The 27,786-nt window shown below is 38.8% G+C and overlaps 1 protein-coding gene across 11 annotated transcripts in view; it reads right to left on the reverse strand.

Moving 5' to 3' along the window:
• Window positions 1-27,786, reverse strand: part of DENND1A (DENN domain containing 1A) — a 499,384-nt gene that overhangs the window by 236,829 nt on the left and 234,769 nt on the right. For all 11 annotated transcript variants that reach the window (XM_069476764.1, XM_069476762.1, XM_069476766.1 and 8 more), the window contains 3 exons: window positions 23,999-24,079; window positions 19,952-20,005; window positions 5,281-5,391 (listed from right to left, as the gene is read on the reverse strand). In XM_069476764.1, the coding sequence (XP_069332865.1) occupies window positions 5,281-5,391; window positions 19,952-20,005; window positions 23,999-24,079 (246 nt within the window). The remainder of the gene's footprint in view (window positions 1-5,280; window positions 5,392-19,951; window positions 20,006-23,998; window positions 24,080-27,786) is intronic.

The following is a 27,786-nucleotide window of genomic DNA, read 5'->3' on the forward strand; positions in this document are numbered from 1 at the left end:
ATATATATGATTAGCACAATGCCTGGCACACGGTCGGTAGGTGGCTCAGATAGATTAACTGAACAGAATTTTAAAAGGATGAGGGAGAACTGGGAGCCTCCGATATACAGTACTGAGTATGAATCTAAATAAGGGTGCTCTACACGTTTATTCTGGGGATGCTCTTTTGGTAGTCTTGGAGCTATTTACAAGTTACACCAACAACCCCGCTATATATCACACAATCAAGTCTTATTTTTCACCCAAACCAGTATTACCCAGCTCCACCAGTCACTTAATCCACTAGATTTGGCTCAGAGCATTTTTTTTTTTGGTTCTTTATAAGGATTTCCAAATTCCCTAAGTGGGGTGGATATTCCTAACAATGTGTCTCTGGCTCATGTGACTATTACCACGCAAGGGATTGGAAAATAATGTGAGAAGTGAACCCAATAGACCTAACTTGGTCCCCAAAGCAAGCACTTTGTATGTGTAATTCAGGGATGTTTCTGCCTTTCCAGAAGCCAAAGCTTCCTTCCCCTGACACTGCATCATAATGACCTATTTGCATGCCACCTCTCCTAAAGTCTAGGATGTGACCTTGGATGAGTTATTCCACCTCTCTGAACAGAAAGGCTGTTCTGTAAAGTGGGAATAGTATCCATCTTGTAAGAGTGCTGATGGAATTACATATTCTCTCTACAGAAGTCTTTGACCCACCTGCTATCCACAGGAGTTCCAAAAAGCAATATTAAACTCAGATACAAAAATATGGAAGAAAAATGAGGCCTTTGTGCTACAAGAAATCACCCTGAAGTATCTACATTAGAGAACAAGAGTTAGTTAAGCCTTCCCTATTTATCATTTATAAAGGAAAACAATCAATATACATTAACTAAGCAAAGAGAACAAAAACTTACATTTTTCTTATACGGAATATCACAATGTTATTGACCGAGAAACCCTGAAATGCGTATTACCTGACTCTGAACTAATTATTGCAGGGTTTGTCTCTATTGACGCACAGTCATTTTTATAGAAGAGAGCACTCTGGAGTGTTTGACAGCTTTTACCTTTCAGACGCTTGATGGCTCTGAGAAGCATTAAGCATACATCTCAAACAAAATTGAGAAAAACGTGCTTTGCCAAGGTATTACAGGCCATGTTAGGATCTTGTAAGACAGGGTCCTCAGCAAATCTTGGGCTCAGATCTGACTTTGCATTCTCCCCACACACCCACCCCCGTCTAAAAGATAATAAAAAGTCATTCTTGGGGAAATAAAAGGCAGCAATTAGAAAACTTTTTAATTCTGAATTTGAAGAGGTCTAAAGGCTTGACTAAAACTGATGTCTGCTTAGCTACTTCAGCCCAGAGAGGAAACCACTGCCTAAATTTAGTGTCAGTTGCTTCTTTTTTCTTTGTAGTTTGTATTTATCCATCAATGATATACCATTCAGTTTTTCTAACTTGAACTTCATTTGAATAAAATCATAGTGTACAGTATATTCTTCTGTAAGTTGTTTCTTTTCCTCAGCATTCTACATTAGAGACACAATCATGTTGGGAGTATAATTCATTTTTACTGATACAATATTCTGTTGCATGACTATACACAGTTTATCAGTTCTCTGTTTACAGTCATGAGGACTATTTCCAGCATGAAAAAAACAAAAAACAAACCAAAAAAAATGATGCTATGAACATTCTTGTACATGTATCCCACTATACGTGACCAAGGGGTATGTGGACACACAAAAAAATTTCATCTAGGAGTAGAATTGCTGAGTGATGGGCATATGCAAATAGTTTTGTACCACAGACTCTTCAAACAGTGGTAATGAAATTCTCCAATACAACACTTGGCATTGTCAGATACCCAATTTTTGCAAACTTAGTGTTCTAATCACTGTAGTTTTAATTTGCTTTTCTGTGATTACTAATGTGGTTGAGCATCTTTCCATATAGTTACTGCCCATTTGTATTTCTTCTGTGAGATGTCCATTCATGCCTTCTGCCAATTTTTCTATTAATAGGCTCATCATCTACTTTTTAATTGTAGTAGTTCTTTATATATTTCCAATACTAATTGTCAGTGTTTTATACGGCAAATATCTCAGCTTGTGACTGTCTTTTCATTCACTGAAAGGTATCTTTTAACAAACAAAAGTTCAGAATTTTAATCTTTTCCTTTATACAATGTATATTTTGGATCATCTTTAAATAAACCCTTTTCTACTCTCGGATCATCAGGCATTATGCTATTTTGTCTTCTCAATGTTTTTAAATTTGCCTTTCAAAATTCCATTTGGAATTTAATTTCGAATGTGTTCAAAAGAAATTGTCTTCCTTTTCTTCCCCATGTAGATATGCAGTTTTTGTAAAGTCCATCTATTCCCCATAGATTCTACAATGTCAGCTCTATCATATATAAAGAGCCCATGTACATGTGGTCTGTTTCTGGGCTTTCTGTTCTGTTCTGTCAGTCCATTTGTGTATCCCTGTGCCACCACCAGCATCTTAATTACTACAGCTTTATAGAAAGTTTGGTATCTGATAAAGCAAGCTTCCACAACCCACTCTTTTTCTTCAAGTTGTCTTGGCTTTTTCTTTGGCCTTTCCGTATTAGTTTTAGAATCAGCTTGTTAGGTACTATGTAAAACTCCATTGGGATTTTGAATAAAATTTTATTCAATCTATAATCATTTTAGAATAAAATGACATCTACAAGATATTAGGTCTTCCTATTCATGAACATGGTCCTGCCATTTTCCATCGATTGGTGACCATAAGAGTTTCCCATTTTAATATGTTAACGCGTAAGTTATTAATATATTATTTTCTAGTATTATCAACTTTATATTTTTGGAATTAACCCAAGTTAGTTATTATGAATTTTATTTTTTACACATTTGTTTACTATTTTAAGACTTTTACACCTATGTTAATGAGTGACATTGGCTGGTAATTTTTCTTTCTTGTACTGTCTCCTTGTGCTGTTGAATGTCAAGGTTATACAAGTATCACAAGAAAAGCTGGGTTGTATTCCCTCTTTGTTCTAGATTCATAAGGAGTCTAAGATTGAAATTATCTGTTCCTTGAGATATTTGATAAGAAAAAATAGCTATAAAACAAGTTAGGCTAAATGTCTTATCTGGAAAAATATTTTAAAGAATCATTCAATTTCTATAAATGATCTATTCAATTTTTCTATTTCTTCTTGTGTCAACTTTGGTAAATTATCTTTTTCTATCTATCTTGCCTTACTTTTCAAATACTGGCATAAAGTCAAAAATAGTATTGTCTTACTATTTTTAAAATCTCTGTTGCATCTGTTCTTTGTCTTTATAGATTTATTCCTTTATTTCAGTTTTGGCAAGGAGTAGAAATAACTTTGCACGTTTTATCTAATATGTTTGTGTGAACAAAATCACACAGAAGATACAATCTTCCTTATCTATAAGATGGAGGTAATAACAGAACCCACCAAAGTTGTAGTAAAGATTAAATCAGCTAATATATGCCAAGTGCTTAGGATAGTACCTAGCACATACTAAAGGGCTCAAAAATATCATTATTAGATTATAGAGAATTCGGTTCCACTGAGATGATGCCCTGTTTTTGTTTGACTAAGGTTGATAATCCAAAGCAACAGTAACGAGCTATGGGCTAGACTCTTTCAAATGTACCCTCATTCCATTTGGTCTCATAAATAGGTCGCGATAAACCTGGTTGGCAATACTCTTAATCTGAAACTCAGTCTGGGTGTTCATGCCTTGAGATTATGAACAGCACTTATAATGTAAAATAAAATACAAAACAAAAACAAGAGGTCTGCAATAGGTTGTTTTCACCTTGAGGTCAACGGCTATGCTTCTGTCACCTACTATGTGCTATAAGTCTAGCACATTGCAGGCAACCAAAAAAATGTGAGTTCTTAACAATGAATCAATAACCAAAGAAATAAAATAATTAAAGTTATGATGAAAACCATAAGGAAAACTCTTAATAGTTTCGTAAGTTTTCATTATTAGGTGGTGTTTTTATTCATAGGTAAACACATGACTGATTTTATCCATTGGCCTTTCATTGGGGAACTCCTCACTATAAATAGGGTTTTCTACCCTCTCTCAAAGAAGGATGACTGTTAGGCATTCTAATCCCAGTCAATTTTTGTAGGTAAGTTTTACATAAAAACAAAACCAATATCACCAACAAAAAACTTTGCAAAGATATTGAATTATTTAGGCGGAAATATAGTGACGGCTGTGATTTACTTTCAAATGCATCAAAAAATAAGATGGATTGATAGATGGTATGAAGGATGGCTAGATGGATAAATATGTGACAGAGCAACTGCAGGAAATGTTACCAGTAGAATCTAGATGGAATTATACCAGCATTCACAGTAAAATGTTTTCAACTTTCTATAAAGCTTGGGAATTTTCATAATAAGACATTAGGGAAAGTATAAACTATATTTAGCAAGTAAAAAGCTGAAATAAAAAGATGTGAAAAATATTTATATTATAAATACAGCAAAAGTTATTATACTATATAAAGAGCTCATTCTAATTTACAAGAAAAACATCAAGATCCCTAATAAAATAAATGGCAAAAGACATTAACAAAATATAAATAGGAAATAAACCCACGGAAAATGTTCAGTTACCTCTAACTGAAGAAATTAAAATTAAAGCAAACTGGAAATACCATTTTATATCTACTTTATTAGCAAAATTAAAACATCTGCACAAACACACACACACAACTCTGGCAAGGATGCAGTGAAACTGGTACACTCATATACAGCTGACAGCATTTACTGCAGAAAGCACAGCCTGTTTGGGAAGGAATCTGGCAGTCCTTTGACCTGGTGTCCCCTCCTTATAATATGGACTATATCAGTCAATAGACGTTCACTACAGTATTATTTATTGAAGGATTAAACTACGAACAACCTAAATGGCCATAAAGAAAAGGAAGATTTAGTAAATGATGAGATATCAGTATAATGGAATATGGTGCAGACATTTAAAAAATGACAATAAAGGAAGCATTTGTAGAAATATGCAAAATGTTCATAACACATAATCAAATGGGGAGCTATAATTGATTGTGAGACTAAGAATAAGTGAAATGCGTATTGGCACTGTAAAAAAAATGAATAATTAAAGAAAATGACGTTACCATATAAGGGGATTGTGGCTGATTCCTTTTTCTAAATTTTCTTTAATCTTGCCGATACATCTTTCAATTAAAATGAAATCATCAAAAAGCCCGTGTCAGGACTGTCTACTCACAGTGCTGAGTTTGCTGCAAATGATGAGTATGCGGCGTTCGTACAGCATACTGGCGTACAGATGCAACATGTTGTTTACATCCACAGCCACAAAATATTCTGTCAGATTTCTCTAGGAGAAAGAAGAAGGCAAGGTTTGTGGCTTATTTTGTTTGTTCTTATTACAAACAGTATCTAATAAAAGTGCAAGAAACAGAAAATAATCAGAAAGCATACTTTCTTCTTCCCCTGTCCTGTGCTTTCTACCTGGGAGGCCAAATCCCATTCATGTATAAAATCATGAAATGTAAAGTTGGAAGAGACCTTAGAGGGGAAGGAGCCTGAGCAATCACATCTTCGTGTGGCGATCACAGTTTATGACATGAGGTCGCATACAGCACAACGTCTGTCCTTCATGTCATCTTGGAAAGGTGAGCAGAACAGGAATGCTACGATTTTACAAATGAGGAAACCAAGGCCGAGAGAGTTTTGCCAAGTTCAAACAGTCTAATAAGCAATAAAGACAGGACCGCTGCTCAGATCTTTGGACTCCAGATCCTAGAACCTTCCCAATGTACTGTACCATACGTCTAAGCAAAAGAAAGTACCCAAGGGACCAGATGCGTCTGGCACAGAGCCTGTTTCTATGCAGGTGATGCCACCCGCGAAGGCCGGGTGTGCTCCTCTCCCCTCATCGCTGCTGGTGCCCCCTCCTTCGCAGTTTACATTCACTAAAACGGCTCAGCTGGAATTAAAGTCATTTCGAAGATTTACAATTTCTAGGTATTTCACTCAAAAGGGGAAAAAGAAATCGAAGACAAACAGCAGCAAGTTGTGACAAAGCAGTGTTTTAACTAGCTTTTTTCTGTAGCCCAGGTTTCATTCTTTTAATTAGTACTATAGATTGGCACTCTTTAGATTTCGGAAAAAATGTAATGTGCTTCATTTATACAATCTTTTCTATACCCACCTGACTTTAATCATACATGAATATGCTAATTTCCTCAGTGTTAACCTCAGCAAGGTTTTCAATGCCGCACAATATAACCCTCTGAAAGTGAAAGGGGGTGGGGAGGGGAGGAACGCCACTGCCAGGGGCTGCAGTTTATAATGATGAAAGATCTATAACCCATAAATTGAAGTAAACCAGGTGGATTTTACATGCAAAATAGCATAAAGTGCTTTTCAACAATATTATGGGCTGGGAATAAGAATGGGCACTTATCTTATGATTTATTATTGTTTGACTGGAGTACCCAGTTAACCGTCAACCTTTGTAAATAAAGAGCAAGTGAATTAATAGCTCCATGTACTGACTACCGATCAAGTATCAGCCACTGTGCCAGACACTTCACACGTGTAATCTTATGCAATCTTCACAAAAATCCAATGAGGCATTATTCTTTCCAACATATAGATAAAGAAAAGTCTGGAGAGAGTAACTGGTAGAGTCAGATGTGACTCCACAGCCCATACACTTTTCTTTACACTAAACTGTCCCTCTGAAATATATCTACCATGTACAAAGCTTTACATATATTATTTCACTTAATCTTGAAACCACTCCTTGAACTAGGTATTATCATCCCCATACAAGGACGAGAAAACAATGCCACAGTGACATGGTAAGTCGGTAAGACGATTCAGCCCTGGGTGGGTCTGTTTCTAAACTTGTACACTTTTTTAATACTGCTAAAAATTGTAGGTAAAAATCATATTTGGAAAGAAATGATCAAATATGCCTAAATAAAGGGGGCAGTTTTTCTGTTAAAAATTACTGCTACCTCAATTATTGAGTAATCCTTACGTGCCAGGCAATAGGTACTTTACCTGTGTTCTCTCTAATCTTCTCAACAACCCTGAGATAGGCATTATCATCTCCATTTTATAGATGGGAAAACAGGCTCAGGAAGGTTCAGTAGTCTTCTAAAGGTCACCCAGCTAGAAAGGGCAGAGCCAAGTTTCAAAACCAGGTCGCCTGAATCCAAAACTCACACTCTAACCATGGCATCAACTTGCCTCTTAACAAACCCAGTGAAAAAACAAAACACACAGGAAAGGCGGTCTGAATAAGTCAACCAGCGTATCCTGCTCGGTGGACTGAGGAAAGCTGAGCTAATGATGTCAGGGTGGGGTTTGTACCAAAGACTGTGACATGGCAGAGCTCTCCTCGCAAACAAAAATATGAGGCCCTTCGCTGAGCATTTCAGTAAAAGCTTAACTGCTGATGAATTACATGAATTTTTCTTTTAGGAGAGGATGGAAGTAAAAAGAAAATAGAAATGAGGAGCTTAAAGAAGGCCAGAAAGCCCATTAGCACTTTTGACAGATCCAAAGATAACTCTGAAGCCACCAAAACGTGGCCTCAAGAGTCTGCCAAGAAGCTTCACGCTGGGGAGAAATATGTTACACAGCTTGCCGTCCAAATAGGGAGACACAGCGTCAGAGACAAATCTTGCGCCTTATTTTGGTGGGAGAGAAAAAAAAAAAAAAATCACAAGGATACTTTTGTGGATGGAGAAGGGAACATTTCTGAAATAAAAACACCATTTGAATGAGGCATGCCTCCCATCTCCAATCATGTTCTGAGGGACTCAGGTACTTGTTCCAAAAACTCTACACAGGTATGTTAAAAAATATGTAACATTTAGCCAAATTCTCTCTAAACTGTCATGTACTTTTTTGGTATTTCTCATCCCATCTGTGCTGATTACCAAGATATTTGTGTCTAAACAGAAGCTGTCTTTCTTATCTGCTTCCTCCCCTGCCTCTTTCCTTCTGGGATGCCACCCGCCGGAGCGGGTGGGAGTGGGTGGAGTGCCAACAGCCCTGGGAACCTCGCTCAGCCGTGGGAGCACCTGTAGGGCAGAGTGGGGCCTCGGGAGCAGCTGCAGGGAGCGCCTGCAGTTCTCACCCAGCCTCGGCTCGGGAGAAAACCCCTGGCAGACAGGGATCTCCGTCCCCCTGCCTTTAAGCACCCAGCAGCTTGAGCACCCCAATCCTCAATTTCTCAGACCTGCCGTGCCTTTTCATACCCCCAGGCCTTTACTTCTGCTGTTCCCTCTGCTGAGAATGCTCTTCTCTTCCATGAGGACAACGATTCACTTTTTAAGACCCAGCTGGAATGTCACCTGCTCCTGCTCCTCAACTCATTAATTAAGCTCCCCTTTGTGCTTCCATGGCAATTTGTTCCTAGCTTATAATAATTCGGTTTGTTTGTGTTTTTGAGACAGGGCCTCAGTCTGTTGCCTGGGCTCTATAGAGTGCAGTGGTGTCATCATATCTCACTGCAAGCTCCTGGGCTCAAGCAATCCTCCTACCTCGTCCTCCCCAAGTTCTAGGATCATAGATGTAAGCCACCACGCTTGGCCAGTAATTCAGTTTTAAGTATGTTTTTGTCACTAGACTGACGTCCCCTTGGGTAAAATTACATATCCCATCATCTAGCAGTTTGAGGAAAGAATGAATCAGTGAGTGAAGGAAACAACTGACTGAAGACTACTTCTCCTTAGGTCTACTGTGAGTAGTGCGGTACAGGAGGGACACACCAGCCTAGAAGAGGGACAAGGTGGTTAATGAGGAAGAACATACCATTTGGCTTCAGAAACCTGGCTTTGAGTCTGAGGAAGTGATCAGTTACTTAGTAATGGTGAAGGGCCCACAGGAAAAGAACTGACACTGGAAACCGCACAAAGTCAGGTAAAATGGCTGGGAGTAAGGGAAGGGAGGTAAAGGGGCAGCTTGTCAAGGTATCTGTGGCCACATTTATTAAAAGTGTAAACACATCAGTGGTTTGTTCACCAGGTAACTGAGGGGCGGGGGGCTGTGCACAGAAGCAGGTGCTCGTTTCATGACCAGGTCAGGAATATTTCTCCGCCGGGTAAGAGCAGAGCACAGGAAAAGAGAAGCTTCCATGGGGCACTGTCCCAGTCCAGACTGCAGCCAGAATACGTCGTGAGCTTGTGTTTATAAAAGATACAAGGTCTGCCACTCTCCCCCAGCACTTTACTTCAGGGGACTAAGTCTTTGACTTCCCATTTCTGTCTCCTATAATCAGGCAATCAACACACCCTTATTTAACTCCTACTATGTGCTGGCCTCATGGGGCGGGGCATTGCAGAGATTAACTAAATGTGATTTCCATTTTCCAGAGCTTAGTCTGGGGTTCAGAGGAGCATCAAACCCAGAAGCTCAGTATGTAAAGCATTGTGGTCAAGGCTACATTCCAGGGGTGGCTAAGAAAAGCCTCGGATACTGGGGGGAAGGCTGGGGAAGACTTGACAGAAGAGAAGATACTTGATCCAGGCCTTCCAACAGGGGTCCACTCGGTGGACGAGGGGAGAAGCATATTCCAGGTAGAGGCAGCAAGAGGAGCCCCAGGCAAGTGGGTAGAACAGAGGGCAGGGCAGTGTGGGGCAGGGGAGCCTGGTTCCCATCCTGCGTGAGCCTAGACTTTACCCCACAGGTGCAGGGCAGTGCTGAAGGATCATGACATGGTCATACTTGTGTTTCAGAAGGATCTTCCTCGAGGCCCTGTGGCAGATGGGTAGGAGAGGGAAACAGGAGACAGAATAATCAGCTAACAGGCTGTTGCCGTATTCCGTGAAAGGAAAATATATTAACAAACAGTTCAGACAAAAGCTTTGGATATGGATGTGACAGATACCTGTAAACTGGAATTACAGGACTTGACAATGAATTAGACCTGGGGAGGGAAAGAGGAATAATTTCATTGGCCCCTAGACTTCAGGGTCCTGTGCATCACACTTGTCTACTGGCCCAAACAGTTTTTTAAAGGGACAGTTTGTTCATATATTAATAATAAAGGATAAAGGATAAATCCTCCTTCTAAAGAACTGTCATTTCTGTTAAACATGGTGTTCCTGGTGGCCTAGTGTCCTGGACTATAATGCCACCATAGAATCCTAAGTAACCACCCTCTTCATTCCCTGCCAATTACTTCTCCTGTGTGACTCACCTACTTGGAGAGGAAAATCTTGCTTAGAGGGCAATGTCCTAGTTTCTGTGCTCAAAAGGTCTGTTTTCTTGGTGCCAGTATGTTTTTAGGCTTAGGGACATGCCTTTCCTACTCACAGAGTTTAAGCAACATTTCAGTTCCACATGCAGGTGTGTCCCCATGTGTGTCTGGCTCTCACCTGGCATTTATTATGGCCCTGCTCCGTAGCGCTGGGTAGCAGAGACACAGAGCTGATCACTACCCAGGCTGGAAAGTGCTCACATCTGAGGAAGGACTGGGGACACAGCAGCCTGGAAGTGCAGTTTCAGAAGAGCATTCGAGGACAGGCTCCTCAGACTCTCCAGCCTGCCTTTCTCATCTCTACAAAGAAATGCTGGTGAAGGTCCCGTTCAGTGCTAACCCTCTGTGGCTTTAAATCCAGACAAAGAGGAAGGGCATGGCACCTGGTAAAACCCCATGCCCCCCAGGAGAAGTGCCATAATGGCTGCTCCCTTCTAGTTGTCCCTGCTGGCTCCTGGGCCTATCCAGGTGGCTGGGGACTTCAGGCTCCGTTGTGATCCATGCCCGAGGTTATGAAGCCGGTGGGGGTGGGGAGTTGGAATGGGCTGAGAATGGGAGGGGATACAGTGGGGCTTAGAGAGAAAGCGTCTTAGGTTCAATACCTGAGGGAAATGAGATAATCCTCAAACCAAAGAACCGACTCTAAGCCGGGTACTCCTTGGAGCCTTCCAAACAGATGCTAGTCCGCCCCACTGTCTGTCGTTTCATTAGTCTTTGTGACTTCCCACTTCATACATGGTACAGATGATAAAGACTTACTGTCTGTGTCTGGAAGAGACTTCCAAGGCAAGAGGCTTGGTTTTGTCAATGGGTCTTGCTTTCTGAAATAACTCCTGTTCAAATTATTTTACCATATATAAATTTTTAAACCTCAACTGATTTTTTTTTTTTAAAGAATAATTTAGGTTACCTTAGTTGTATGAGATTCTTTAAAGGGAATTTAAAATTTGGATTCTAAAATAACCTGCCTACAAAAGAATCCACAAACTCATATAAGCAATCAAATCAGAGAAGTATATTATAGGAAAGAAAGCAGAGTTTACCCAGAGGTCAACTTTTATCCCTTTGTGTGAATGGAAAAACCATTAGAGTAAACAATTACCTGATAACTCTTAAGAGCAACAATGGAATTCTCTATAATCTCGGTTCTTGATAATAGGTCTTCTAACAACCACCTCAACTTTGTTTATTTTTGAAAGTCATGATGAGTTCATAAATCTTTTCTATATCATGGTGGATCTTTTGACAAAGTGGAGTCTGGGCAATGTTATAAGTAACTGTCCATTCTAAATGCTTTCCTCGCATCATTAACCACTTGGTATGACACCAGACAGATAATTAAGACAGGTTTGCTTAATATTCCAAATGAAGGTCTATATGACCATCCATTAATCAAAAGTAAACTTCAAAACCTGGCTGCTACAAAAATCCCTTATATGCCCAGTTTACAATGTAACTATTACTACATATCTGTTCATGATCTGTAACTTTTTTAAAATGCAGGTCAACTGTTTAAAATTTATAAAGATTTATGCTCATTTAATTATTGCCTGCATAAAATTCACTCCTACATGTGTTATCTTGATAGACAGAGAAAACCCTGATGAGCAATTACATAGTGATAGTTTTTCAGTGAAAAGAAAGAAAATATTTTTACAAAGAAATTGTAGAAATAATGAGAATTAACTTCAACAGGGATCTGAAAGTGGAAAGAATTAATTTTTCATGTTTGCTTTTCATTAATGCCTTACAGACAAATTGGCCCAAAATCCAACTGAAAAGAACTGTTCTTTTTCCCTCTCCTGGGAGTGGCTGCATGTTCATTCACTCATTCAGTCATCAATTCCATAAATATATATTGAATATCTATAATGTTGTAGATATAGTGCTAATAACAAAGATGCAGTGATTAAAAGATACTGATCCTTGTCCTTATGGAAGAAGAGCTGACATTAATCAAGCGTTCACACGATGAATCATATAACTTACACTTACGGTGAGTGATTTCTTAGATGGGTCTAGGGAGCCATGGAGCTAGAAGCTCCCCAGACCCAGCAGCACCTAAATGCTTGGATCAGACCAACCCGATATGAATCCTGGTTTTAGCATTTACTGGTTGGGCAAATTACTTTGCATCCCGGGGCTTCTTTTCCTCTTCAGAACAGAGATAGCAACCATATCATAAGGCCATTGCAAAGATTTCATGACATAACAAACAATACCTGATCTGATCCACAGTGGTGTTCAATAAATACTAGCTCCTTCCTTTCTTTTTCACGTTAACCCTTCTCGGAAGCTGTCCAGAAGAACATGATTACCTGGTGACAAAATATTAGGTTCCATATCCCAAAATCTATTTATCCTTTTCGTTCCTTATTCTCTTCAGTATGCTCCTTAAAGGAGATAATCATTAAATGTTTCCAGAATCTCCCATATCCCAGGCACTAGAGCCCTGGACCCCATCTGCCACACCAGTTCCAGGCTTCAGAAATTCTGGTGTCCACAGGGCTCCTAAGAGACTGTGGCTCTATGAAATATACACCCCATGAAAGGAGAAGTACTGACCTTCACAATCAAGAATGTTAGCAAAAAACTAGAAAAGACAATGAAGTAATGTTGCTCAGCCCTCAGCCACAACTGAGACCACAAGAGGGGTTAATACTAGAATTCTGGGAAGGAGAAGAAGAAAACCACCATTGAAAGCAGCATCTCTGTCACACCAGGCATTGTACTTGGAACTTTACATTTAACACCTCATTTGTTCCTCCCATTTTCCTTTATTAGATAAGGACACTGGCGCTGAGAGAGTTTAAGTAGCCCAAGCTTCCAGGGTGGTGGGGCCCCGAGTCTGGCTGTCTCCAAAATTCATGATCTTTCCACTACAGCAGACTGTGTAGTATTAACAACCCCAGAGTTATTGCTTGTTTCAATTTGCAATGCAGCAACTTAATAATTTTAAATTAATCCTTGAAAAAAATCACCAAGAGATTAAAATGCAAATTTTAACATGGCTAGAGCTCAATAGTGATTTTACGTCAAAAATCACACAAATTGGTCCTACAAAAGTTCAGATTCTCCTTAGAGGAAAAGCTTTCCTGCTTCATTTTGTATTTGCTATATAAGAAATCATTTCTTTTCCTTTTTTTCCTCATGAATACCACAAGTCAACTCTAGGGAGGCAGCGGGGTGTAATGGAAACAAAATATTACAAAGCTGGGTCGCTACACCCCACTTACAAGCAGACCTTGGGCTTGTAATCTCAGGTCTTTGAGGTCTGGGCTCCCCATATGTAAAAGGGGGCTCACGCCTACCTCTCTCGGAGTGGCTGTAGGGATTACAATGGAATCATGTATGTTAGGAGTCTGGCAGATTGGTATTACTGTTCGGCTTAGAAACAAACAAGGCTAGCCTTTTACTGGTTTGCAAAGGAGGATTTAGGGAACAAAGGGGTCATGTGCAGGGAGTTGGTTCATTAGTGGCAAAACCAGCAGAGGGAATGTAAATTTGAAAAATGGTGAAGGCCGGAGAGGTGGTATGCAGTACAGACAAGAATTGGAGGTGAGGCGATGGAGAAAACAGTTTTAAAAAACTATTTCTAATCTCAATAATTGTGGTTTTGAAATTTAGGAAATTATCACAACTTACAAGTACCTTAAAATTAAGCTCTTAAGAAATTCTTGGTCTTCAAAATAAAAAAGATGAACTTAACCTAGGCAACCATTTTTATCATAACATTATTTATAATAGAAAAACATTAGAAATAATTGAAATGTCTATTAGTAGGGAAAGCACAGTTAAAACACAGGGGATTAAACATACATTTATCTTTTCTCTTTCCTGATGCCACCCTCCCAGAAAAAGACAAGTAAAGAATTTTAAAAGGCATGAAAACCAAAGAACAGAAGAGACAGTGATGGAAGAGAGGTAACAAACTTTTAGAAGCCAAAAAGCAGATGTTACTAAAATAATGTTTTCTACCTAGGGCCATTTGTCCCCCAGGGGTCACGTGGCAACACCTGAAGACATTTTTGGTTGTCACAGCTGGAGGGGGTTGTGCTACCATCATATGGAGAATAGAGCCCAGGAGTGTTACTAAACACCTACGGTGTATAAAACAGCCCTGCGCAGCAAAGAATTATCTGGCCCAAGATATCAACAGTGCCGACTGAGGTTGAAAGCTACAGTTGGGGTGCGTGGGCAGAGCACTGAGCCATCATGCCCAACTCACACACAGAACTCCCAAAGGCTCGGGAACTAGAGATAGCCAGAACCTCTGAGGGTCAGGAGAAGGGCACAAACCAAAACAGGAATGATTCAATCCCAAGATTCTCCTCTCCCTGCTCACTCAGCCAGTCAACTGGCTCTCCTGCACCCCTCCAGAGGCATATGCGTTCACTTTCTGGAGGAACTCAGTCAGAAAGGCCTGGGGTCACTAGGTCCAGCTGAGGACAGGCGATAAAGCACTAAATTGAACAACGGGGGTTAAATGAAGTGACACATACTAAATGTTGACACACCATAACATACCACTCCCACTCAGCTTCCAGAACGCTGGTAATATAGCATACACTGCCCAGGCAAGAAAAAATAAAGTAGTGCCAAAGGAAAGATTCTGATACTGTTATTTGAGCACTACCCCCTCTCCCCCACCCGGCCCCCGAACCAAATAGCCACTCTAGTTCCGGGCTCCAGAGATTCTGATCCATCTCCTACAATAAAGCCCATCAGGTACCAAACCCCAATCATGAACACAGAGCTTCCGGTCAGCTTTGTAGAACCTCACTCTTAAATATCACAGGCGGCCATCGAGCCATTTTCAGAAAGCCTCTACCATAAAAGACAGAACAAAAGAAACAGAGGATAGGAATATTGGGCAAGAAGACAATAAAGAGAGAAGAATAATTTTTAAAACCTATAAATAATAGTCTCACAGCTGAGGAAAAATATTAAAATTGTGATGGAAGAAATAAGAAATTCAAAAGAGTAAAAAGATCATTTGAAGAAAGCAGAGGGAAAACTAAAAGAGAGAGATGGAAAAAAGGAGACAAAACCAAGAAAATGAAAGGATCAAAACAGGAGACTAAACATTCTACCTTAAAGGCCCCATAGAAAGAAAAGAGAAAAATACAGAATTTTTTTGAAGAAATAATGTGAGAAAATCTCTCAGCGCTAAAAGACATGAATTTCCAGATTGAATGAGACTACCAAGTGCCAGGTACAACAGATGAAAACAAGCCCACAGCAAGGCACATCATGGTGTAATTTCAGGATAGTACAACAGATAAATAAAGGATGGTCAAACAAAAATAAGTAACAGGAATCAGAATGGCTGAGACCTCTTAGTTGCAATAGGAAAACTAAAAGTCAGTAGAGAAAATTCTGAAGGGAGAGTGATTTCCAACCTAGAATTCCATACCCAGTCAAACTATCAAGAGTAGAACAAAGTCATTTTCAGTCATGCAAAGTTTAAAAACGCTGCCTCCAACACAATACTTTCTCTGGAAACTCCTAGAGATATTTCACCAAAATGAGGAAATAATACCAAGAAGAAAAGATGTGAAATCAAAGAACTCTCATATGACCAAAAAGTGTATAAGAAAGAAAATGTAATCAACTACCTGTTTCAGCGTGCTCATTAAAACGTAAACATTAACTACTGATTTAATGAAAATTTTTCTAAAGGTATAGCAAGAATGGGAGAGGGGAAATATGTGAGTGATACAAAGTTAATTTGTGTGTATGTGGTTTTCTAGGGCAGGAGGGATCAGAGGTGGTAAAAGACCTAAACTCTCATCTTCCATAGAAAAATCAATAGGTTACATCTGAAACACACACACACAAAAAAAAATAAGATAAAGCAATATGAATGTTATTTAAAAATTTGGAAGTAAATGCTACAACTGCTAAAAACTTGAAAGTAGCTGCCTCTGGAGAGTGAGAAGTATGGATAACTTGGAAACTGCTGGTTTTCATCAACAGCTATGTGGTGCTACACAACCATCAATATCCATTACTTTCATAAGATAAAAAAACCATCAAGTAAAAATATCACTAAAAAGGATGAAAGAGGTAGATATGAACAGTTTTTAGAATACATTAAACCAAAATACTGAGTTGCTAAACAATATGAATAGTATCACATTTATGCTTTTTCAAAAATCTACAACACACACAGCTACCTGCACATATAGCACTAAATTCACAGAGAAAGGTCTGGAAGGACACTCATCAAACTCTAGAGGGAGAGTGGGATTAGAGGTGAGGGAGAGATGGTGGTAATGGGGCCTTTCATTTTTGTTCTATATGTATTTGTATATTGCTTAAATTTTTTTACAATGAAGTATCTATAAATATTTTTTAATGACACAGGTTCATAATATATTGTTACCAAAAAAAGCAGCTATAAAGGTACATATTTGCTATGATCCCTACTGTGTGTTTTTAAAAATGTAGCTTCTAAATTAAAAAAAAATAATAATAAATCAAAAGAACACTTTTGTCTCAAACAAAATATTACTCAACCCCCAATTTAAGCAGTAAAAATTAACCTGCTCTGAATAAAAGAGGAGGAGGGATCCAGTGCTCTGACCAGTCAAACATCTATCTCCCCAAGGCCTTCCACGGCTACCAAGGCAACCTCAGGGTTCCCGGCAGCACAGTTTAAAAACTACTACTATCATTAAGAGGAAGGAAAGAAAAACTCTAAACAGGACTTTCTCTGAAATGGGGGATTATGAGTGATTTTTCTTTTCTTTTGTATTATACACATACAAACATACTTTTTCTATGGATTTGGAACGGTTTAAGTAATAATTATCTGTTTCCTGAACATACCTATATAACCACCTAAACCTGATATATTTGAAGGGGGGAGAGTAGAGATTGCAATAGAGCTTCTGAAGTTATTTTTCTATATTCACATTGCCTATTTCTTAGGTTGACTTTAATCATTTATATTTTTCTAGAGAATTTTTTATTTTCATAATTTTCAAATTTATTGAATTAATAAGTTTAAGATTCCATTCTTTTCAAAAATCAGTTTTTAAAACTTTATTTTTCAATTTTACTTTAACAATATTTCCTAATAAAATTTCTTTTTCTGGTTTTGGCTTTTATATTACTATTCTTTTTTTTTTTTTTTTTTTAGCTTCTTTAAAGTTAAGTTCATCATTTTATAAATTTCTTGTTTATATGAAAGCATTCAAAGCTATCAATTTTCCCCTGAGTGCGATTTTGGCCACATTACTTATGTATTTGTTGTTTAGCATTCTGTCATTAGTTTCTAAATAATACCCAATTTCAATTTTTTATCCTCTTTGATCCAACTGCTATTTCAAGTAGACAAATATTTTTAAACCTTTATTATTAATTTATAATTTTATTTCACTGCAACAAAAGTGATCTCCAAGAAGAGCTTAACTTTTTCTGTTTTGAAATTTTCAGTGTGATTTAGTACATGATCAATATTTATACCTGGTTTCCACAGCATTTTAAAATAATCCTTCAATAGCCTTTTGCTGTTGGTCCAGGGTATGCCTCTGCTTCTGTTCTTTTGGCAGCATTTTTCCACTTCTTTTTGGATATCTTCATTGTCTATACTGAATTGGCTACTAAGTATCAGTGATCATCTCCTTTATATTGCAGAAAGTCCCAAACTTTCTGGCTTAAGGTGGCTTTCTCTGCAATTATGGGGACATTTTTGTCCTTAATTTTACACTTCTATTATCATTTCAATGGAATTTTTTCATAAGTGAAAGGTAAAAATCATGAGCTGAAAGTATAGCATAGTATGTAAGAACTCAGTCTCAAGAATCAGAAAGACCAATGTTTAAATTCTGCTTCTACCATTTCTTTGCTGTAGCACCTTGAATATATTACTTAAATTCTCCAGGTTTCTGTTTCCTAATATAATGGAATAATTATGGCAGTTACCACCTAAGCTTGTTAAGAGAGGTAAATAAGAAAATGCAGGGAAAGCACTGACTGTATCATTTGACAAGCAGTAATACTCAATAAACATTAGTTATCATTGTTGAAATGGGAACACTGGTCTGAATTTTTTATTACTTAACGTCAAACAAAAAGGAAGCAACATTTTCCATTAAAGCCTGATCATATAGATAATAAACTTTATGGATATGCTTGACAATCCCAATTTATTAAGACTGTATCTGATCACAATATTATAGCCTAACTTCATTAATTACATTTGCTTACTCAACGTTTGTAATCTGTCTGTTCTACACACAACACTTAGAAAAATTTCCTTTCTGTAAATCTATAGAACAAATATATCACTTATTATAAACAAATATATCACTTATTACAGTACTTTTAAAAACTAATCAAGTATTCAAGTAAATACCTGAAAGAACTGAAAGCAGGGACTCAAACAGGTATTTGTACATCAATGTTCAAAGCAGTATTATTCACAATAGCTCAAAGATGAAAACAACCCAACTGTCTATGGAAAGATGAATATATTAATATAAGCAAAATGTGGTATAAAGAGACAATGGAATATTATTCGGCCTTAAAAAGGAAGGCTATTCTGACACATGCTTCAACATGGATGAACTCTGAAGGCATTATGCTAAGTAAAATAAGTTAGACACAAAAGGACTATGTCTGATTTCAGTAGTCTGAGGTACTTCATTGAAAGTAGTCAAACTCCTAGAGACAGAAAATAGAATGGTGGTTGCTAGGGGTTGAGGATAGAGGGGAATGCAGAATCAGTTTTGCAAGATAAAAAGAGTTGTGGACATTGATTACACAATAATATGAATATATTTAAAACTACTGAACTGTACACTCAAAATTGGTTAAGACGGTACATTTAATGTTATGTATATTTTGAAAAGCAATCAAGCACCTAAGTGGTAGCTTTTCTTATTTGATTCTATATAGTACAACTTATAATCATACGAAAACATTTTGAAAATGTGTCATAAGGCCAGACTAGATAAGTCATTCAGCTTATTCAGAGGGTAGACATTAACCTTCAGCTCTCTCACACTCTAGTTCACTGTGTGTTAAGCCCTGAAAAGGTAGAGATGGGGGTAACTCACACTTTATCTACTTTATTTTATTTTCTGAAAAGTGAATATAAAAGCATAAGAAGTACAAGTAAAATTCTACTTGAGTAAATCTCCCCTAATAAAAAAAAACTTCTATATGGAAAATACTTTATATAGAAACATTTCAATTATAATAGCAGGTATGAGAAACAATCAATATGTTCAACAGTGATGGAACGGCTAAATAAACTACATAGCAAATGGAAAATTATGTAGTCAACAAAAATGACTCTTATGAATGAAAATGGAAGAGATGCTTTTATAATAGATGATTTAATTATGCCAACAAATACATTCTAAAAAGACTAGAATGAGACATCAACATGTTAACAGCTAAATTACCTTCGCGAAGTATGAATAACAATCCCTTCTTGTCTTTATATTTTCTATACTTTGCAAATACTATTTGTTTTTGGTTTTATAATGCATTTTGCTTTTAATATTTGTTTTGCTTTTATGGTGAATTCTTTTTAAAAATTAGTTATAATTTTTATAATATTTTAAAGCATATCTTTTTATTTTTAAAAAAGTAGAAAACAGAAGAATAAAAATTTGACTTTTTCTTCCCAAGTACTCACATTCTCAGGTATGCTGGGAAGTTCTCTGGTATCAGGCACAGTAAAATAAGAATGCTGGAAAAGAAAAGCAAAAGCTATTTATTTTTGCTAAAATATATAACAAGCACATTACTGAGAATTCAGGTAAATGACTGGAAGATATTTCCTTACACAGATGAGCAAACACAGTTTCATTCATAGGAAATATTCATGGACCACTTTCTTTGGATAATGTTGGATTAAACCAGATGCATTTTAAAATCATCAGTTTGCCAGATGGAGTTTTTTTCTATGAGAGATGAATTTCTTTGGGAGATATAAAGGAAGAGCTCAAAGAGGTTAAAAGTTAAATTCCCATGTGATGTTTGTAGGTTTCTGAACACATGAAAGATGTAGGTTTCATAATTTATTGTTCAATGAGGCAAGTGGATCCTGGGGACAAAATATCACTAGATTCAGTCAGCGATGGTTTTTACCAACCAAACCTGTCATTTCCTTTCAGCATCTGAGATTATATCCATCTACAAACTGTGGCCAAAGTCTGCCCCAAAGGCCTAAGTGATGTTAAGACAGCTCCAGATGAAGGACCGCTACTCTGAGACCCTTGCAGATGGTTAACAGTGGAGAAACCCTGTCCACTAAGCACACTCTGTGAATAAACCTCCTGACATCCACTGGGATCTCCAATGAAGCGAGCTGGGGACTCAGTGGAGTTGAAAAATCAACCTCTTCAAAGAACTTTCAATGAAGCATCTCCATGTATGCAACAAGCATGTGTCCCTGAGTTAAATGACAACAGGCTGAACTGATGACACCTCCTCCACTGTTTCAAAGACTCAAGGACAATGGCAAGCAGGAATGGGAAAAGCCTGGTGCTGGCCAATTAAGATGGGATTGTGCAAAGGCCAGGAAAGGTCACATGCAGAGAAGGTCAGCTTAGCCATGGCCTAAGTTCAAACTTGGACCCCCAAGTGACATGTCAGGAAGTCCCCCACTCCTATTCTTGGGTAATTACAAAATAAGTAGGGCTCTAGAATGAGTTGTATAGGTTTTCTGAAATGAAAGGCCCTGGGACAACTGTAATAATGACACTAACAACAATAATAGCATGAGCTACTCGTCTAATATTTAATAGATATATATATTGAACACCTGCTATATGGAAGGCATTATGTCGGATATTTTAAAAGTATTATCTCTAATTTTATAGCTAATTTTAAGATAGATATTATCTGCAGATTACAAATGGGTAAATTAATGCTCAGTGAGGTAGTCAGTCTAAGGTCTCACAGGAGTAGGTGGTAGAGCTGTGCTCTTTCCACCACAACAGACTGTTACGCCTGTCCTTTTGATGTGCAAATTACAGCTAAAGGAACTTGGATTAAAATAATAAACTAAAAAATAAAACCAAAAAAATTTATTAAAAAAGTAACTTTAAACAAAAAAAAAAACTTCTGCAAAAAACTTCCAAAATCTGTGTGTATGTCAAAATATTACCTATGAAGTTTTACAAAAGAGATGGTATAGGATGGAAACTAGTAAACAATTCAATTTAACAATGAGGATTAAAATAGGAAAAGTTAAATACAAGGTTCACATTTGACTCCATGAGTTATCAGCTTCTACACCAATAGCTAGAAGGAAGTTTTAGGAAATACTCAGTAACAGATGTCCACGTGGTGACAGAGTCACCGAGGAATGGTTTGGTGCAGTGAGACAGAACAAACTCAGACCATAGTTGGCCACATAATAGCTATGTGAGCTTAGCAACTTGGTTTAATAGCACAAAAACTCAGCTTTTGAATCTGTAAATGGGAATTATAATATCTACTTCAAAACTGTTGTGAAGAATGTTACATATATGAAGTACCTAACATGTAATGATATTTTAATATAAAATTATTGTTGCTCTCAATTGCTAGTGTTTCTGTTTTTCTCAATCGACTATATCAGACATATAGAAATATTCTCTTGCAGAGAGTGACTAAAGAGAGAAAGTCCAGTATTGCCATTTTATCAACATTTCAGGATTTATAACCTAGATGAGACTAGTCCGTCAAAATCAAAGATGCAGTATGGAGAGAGGAATTCCTAGAGAACAGGAAATAAAAACTATGTCTTTACAAATGAAATGGATTGTAAATGGTGAGCTACTGCAATTCCAACACCAAGTAGTCCCCAGGCTGTCCTTTGAGATTCTGTCTTGCTCCATCGCCCATGAAATGCTGGGGACCAAGGGAGGTCAGAAACATTCCTAGAAACCACTGGCATGAAACAGCTGCACCACCCCAGCAGTTCCTCCTGCCCCTGACATGGCTTGTCCTTGAGGCCTGGCAGGCGTGCTGCCTGTGCAGCCATTCAGGGGAAGGAGTGGCCCTTCCTCCCCGGCAGCTGGTGACCCAGCTGGGCTACTCCATGGCTACCTGTCGGATGTCATTACAGACTGAAGCGGTGAGATCAAGCTGCTTAGGAAAAGGGACAGAGACAAAGGCAGAGTTGCTTAGCTATACAGCAGTGACGGGGGCAGGTTTCAAGCTGATTTGTTCATCTTTTTCAGTCTCCCCTCCCTCATGAGAACTTTTGTAGCAAGGTTTCTTTCCTTCCTACGTTCTGTTAAAATGAGCAAAAACCTCTATAAATTCATTTGTTTGTTTGTTCCTTTCCTCCCTCTCTTTCAACACACACGGCACAGTAGAAAGAACACAGGCTCTGAAGTTAGCTCTGGGTTTGAAAAGCCAAATCTTATCATTTATTAACTACCTGACCTTGGATGGGCAAGTGCCTTTTCTTCTCTACACCTCATCTACAAAATGGGAATGTTAGTATTGATTTAGTAGAGTTGTTCTGAACACAAAAGATACATATTTAGTAAAAATTAGGAACTTGATAAAGTAGATTATTAGTTATTGGTAGCAACAATGCTTTCAATTTTATTAGCATTCTGAAAAAACCTGTAAGAGAAATTAATTTTCTTTAGGAGGGCAGATACCTTTCCAGCCACTGAATACCAACACTGTACCTCATCCTAATGAAGCTGAAAGACAAAACTTTTTTAACTTTCCAGCCCCACAACACATGGGAAATAGCGCCTGGACAATAATCAATACCTGGCCAAAGGGTGTCTGTCTGAGAATTGTGATGAAGGCAGTGACAAGGGTTTGACCTAGGGAACTAGAGAATTCCAGTAACTGAAATATGGAAAAGACTCCCTACACCTCTTTTGACACCTCATCTGACAGATGAGGAAATTGAGGCCCACAAGGTTAAAGGTCTTGATTAAGGTCACTCAGGTCATTGGCAAGACAACAACTGGGATTGGAATCTCCCAGTTGGTAGTTCAGAGGATTTTCCAACCCAGCCCACTGCAGAACATGTAGTCTATATTTAAAAGCATTCAAAGACACTATTACTGTGAGCTGGCAACTACACTAAGCACTCTCCCTCTCTGTCCTCAAAGGACACACAGTCCAGGGAGGGAGACAGGAAAACAGGACATCCCAATATGGTGTAACTCAGTACTACAAAGTGTGCAAGATGCTTGGGGCAAAGGAGACATTCTTTGCTAAGCCTGTGAGGTGTCAAGGGAGGATTTCTCTGGAAATAAAATCAGAGTTGAGTTCTGAAGGATGAATATGTGTTATCCTGGCACCAGGGGAGAAGAGGCAATGTTGAAGGCTGAGGGTCCAGGATAGGCTTCAGCAAAGGGAGGGGCATGGCAGTGCTGGGGGGCAAAGGGTGACACAGGGAACCTAGGACAGGGACTGAAGAGGCAGGAAGGGGCCAGCTGTCCTATTCCAGCCTAGCATCCGTGATCCGGGAGATGCTCATAATGGGATGACGGTCAAGAAAGGATCCTGGACACATCTGGGACCCGTCCATTCCTCATGAAATCTCAGAGAAAGGAAGAAATTCAACTCCCTGGCCTGCCTTGAGCCCATAGGTCTCAGTATTCAGGGGTAGGGGTGGGAGAGGCGCAGATGACAAAAGCCAACCCTTTTTGGCTAACTGCCTCCTCCTGTTAATGATGAAATGCTTTCTGAGTGATGGCTAATATTCTGCCCCACTTACCACGCTGAGATGAACAGACACTCCTGGGTCAGGGATGGGAAGTTTGTGCAGAGTTTCAAGAAGCTCATTCCACTGATTTTCCTGAAAGAAATAAAAGGACTAAGTAACAAAAGCAAAGCTGAGCCCTTAGTAAGATACCTGCAGGGAGGTCTGGGCACATATGACTGAGGGGGCTGGGCAGATGCTGGCCCCAGAACAGAAATAGGTTTGATATTCAAGTAGGGTTGGACAAAAGACACCGTATATGCCTGAAACATAAGAGCCAAATAGATCCTCCCACACCAAGTTTGACATTTTCTACTCAGTGAGACACCTACCATGACCGCCTTTTATGGATCATATACCATAAGCTCTCAGCAAATCTATCCCCTCAACTCCATAGCAACAACTTTTAAATGCAAACAATCCTAGCTTACAGGGCGGGGGTGGTTGAGAGAAATAACGATGACACTATAGATCTTGCCTTCATCATCATTACCCTCAATTAATTTTATTGAGTGTTTACTGGTACACGCGGCAGCCTCCAATTATGGAAAGTTAGAAATGAACTAAGTTAGAAATGAACAGCATGCAATTTAGGATGGTGGCTGTGCATTTTAATTAGTAAAACTGAGCAACATAATGATATACAAAGCAGTACAAATTACTCGATTGAAAATGGATTCACCTCTAAAATGCTCAAAAGAACACGGCTCACAGAATTATCTAAAGGCGTTTCTCCCACCCTGTGGAATTCTTTGTGCTAATATAATAGTAATAAGTTTACGTTTGTATCCATGTGTTATCTCTCTGATCTTCCCAACTACCCCGCTTTACAGGTGTGAACACTGAGGCTCTGAAAAGTGAAGGAACTTGTCTCAAATCAGCCAATTAGTAAGCCAATTAGTAAGCCAATTAGTAAGTTGCAGGGCAGGTGGGGAGAAGGACTGAGGAGAGATTTTTAGGTGAAATGCAGGTTTTGTGTGTTCAAGCCCAGAGCCCTCTTGGCCTCACTACAGCTGTCTTTGGTAGTGAATTTAAAGAGAGGAAAAAGAGGATGAGCCCAGTCCACAAGTTTATTTCAATCTGAACTCTGACAAATCAAACAAGCTCCTCACAGAAGAAAGAGATGAATTTATGGGTGTGTGTGTACATGTGTTTAGTTTTGCTCTGAAACAATCTCCAACTTACAGAACAGTTGTAGAAATAGTTCAAAAAACCCTCTTTTTATTTCCTGAACTATTTGAGAATGAGTTGCCAAGATTATGCCTCACCATCCATAGATACAAACGAGGACGTTCTACATAACCACAATTAATCATTGCTGTAGTCTGAATGTGCCCCCTAAAAGTTCATGTATTGAAATTTTAATTGCCATTCTAACAGTATTACGAGACAGGATATTAAAGAGGTAATTAGATCACAAGGGCTCTGCCCTCATGAATACATTAATGCCATTATCATGAGAGTAGGTTCCTGATAAAAGGATGAGTTTGGGCCCTGTCGTCTCTCTGTCTTGAGTGCTGTTCCTCCATGTTATGACACAGCCAGAAGGCCCTCACCAGATGCCAGCACCACGCTCTTGGACTTCCCAGCCTCCAGAACTGTGAGCCCCATAAGTCTCTTTTCTTTATGAATTGCCCAGTCTGCATCTCTATTCTCTTACAGCAGCAGAAAACAAACTAAGACAATCATAATAATCAGGAAATTAACACTGATGCAGCTTTACCATCTAACCCTCAGATCCCATCAAGTTTTGCCAACGATGCCAACATTATCCTTGACAGCAAACACTGCAGTTCAGAATTACATGTTGCATTTAGTAGTTATGATACTCTAGTCTTTCACATTCTGGACTAGCTCCTTGGTCTTTCCGAGATTTGTATGACTTTGACAGTGAGACCACCCATTTTGTAGCGTGACTCTTAATTGTCTGATATTTTCTCATGATTTAGATTTCAGTCTGTCTCTTTATTGATGTTATTTGCTTTCATTTGATCAATTCATCTGATGTCTTTACTGTGAGGTTACTCTTTCCCTTTGTATTAAGTATTTTGTGGAATATTTTATGTCAATATTCTATTCTTTAAACTTTCAATTTATCAACTTATTTGATAAGTGGGAGCCCCCTTGCCACCTTAAAGCTCATTTTTTGTGTCTTTCTGACATGTCCCCATCATGTTTTGAGCACTTCCTTACTTTTTGGCTCAAAAGATAGCTCAGACTTGACTTACACTTTCCCTGCCCCAGCTGTGGAATAAGGTATTTCTTCAATGATCCTTTTAATGGAGAATGGTATTTAGAACCAAGATCTGGGCCCCAGGTGAGCTCATTGTTATTTGGTATTGCTGATGCCAGGCCCTTCCAGTGCATAGAACCAGGGAATATAACAGATCTGCAATCAGCACTTTACATGTCTATATCTATCTGCACATAGTAAAAGCCATGGGTTCACACTGGTGGCTCCAATTCCAATCCAGTACAGGAATCATTCTAGTTTTCTCCCTTTACATATTTGTGACTATATTCCACAAAAGTGAAAAATCTTGACCCTATTTTTTGAATCCACTAACACACTTGTATGGAACCACTTTTCTGTTGCTGCCTGCCTCCTTCCCTACCCAGATTGCCTTCTTGGCACTGACATCCAGGGCTAGGCCTCCCCCATCCACCCCCTCATACTAAAGCCTGCCCCAACTCAGAATCCAGCACCGCAGCGCTGGGTCTCTTCTGCTGCCTCCCTTCCCGGGGGGATCCCTCTAGATCCTTCTCGAGTTCCGACATCCTGTGCTGAGCTGCCACCACCACTCTCCTTGTGTGAACATCCTCCTCATCTCCCTCAGGCTCTGACACCCTGAGCCAGGCTGCTCCCTGGCTGAGACGGCCTCTTCGCCCCTTTATCCTTTCCACATGGATGCCCTCAGTGCCCCATGATAACCACGCCAGGCCCATGACCCAAACAGACACCTTCATCGTGTCTTCCACACCCTGTGCTGAGATGTCAGTCTCAGCATGTCTCTCTCTCTCTCTCTCTCTCTTATAAACACACACACACACACACACACACACACACACAGCCTACCTTGCCCTACCTTCCCAATGACTTTTGGATGGGAGAAGGTTTTTTTGTTGTTGGGGGGGGGGGGACTGTTTTTAATGAAAACTCTTTCCTCCTATTCTAATCTGGTGAACAATGCCTTGAAAATAAGTAAGCTAGTTGTAGACAGATTCCCTACCATCCATGTCATAATTCCTTTAACAAAAAGAAACTTAATAAAAAGAGTCCCGAGTTCAGAGGAAACAACTCCAACTAAAACACCCCCAAGGGGCAGGGTCGTTGCTGGAGCAATGGTCTGGAGGAAAGGTTCACCAGTTTTACTGGATAATAATCCAGTCTCGCCTGTGCTTAGCCTGTACCTACCCAACCTTTCTGAATCACAAGACATGTTTTAAAAAGTGTACTAAGTTCTTTGGGTATTTTTTTTTTTTTTTTTTTGACTGACTGGAGCATACGGAGGAAAATAAATGTGAGTCAATCTCCAATTCAAAAATTATTAAAAGCCTACATGTTATACAATCCTATTTATTAAAGACACCTTTCAAATTTGAGTGAAAACCTGAATGTTTGACTAAAGATAACTGTGAATCAGAAATCAATGAACAGACCCAAGGTGACCTCCCAACTCATTCATCAAAGAGGAAATCACTTCTTTTATGACAGAATTTCCTGATGTCTAAGCTTCTTTTCAGAGTGAGGATAGTGATCAAGGGAGCCATTTCTATTAGTTACTCCTTCCATTTACTGTGAC

This window comes from Eulemur rufifrons, chromosome 7, assembly GCF_041146395.1.
Source record: "Eulemur rufifrons isolate Redbay chromosome 7, OSU_ERuf_1, whole genome shotgun sequence".
In the NCBI taxonomy this organism is placed as follows: Eukaryota; Metazoa; Chordata; class Mammalia; order Primates; family Lemuridae; genus Eulemur; species Eulemur rufifrons.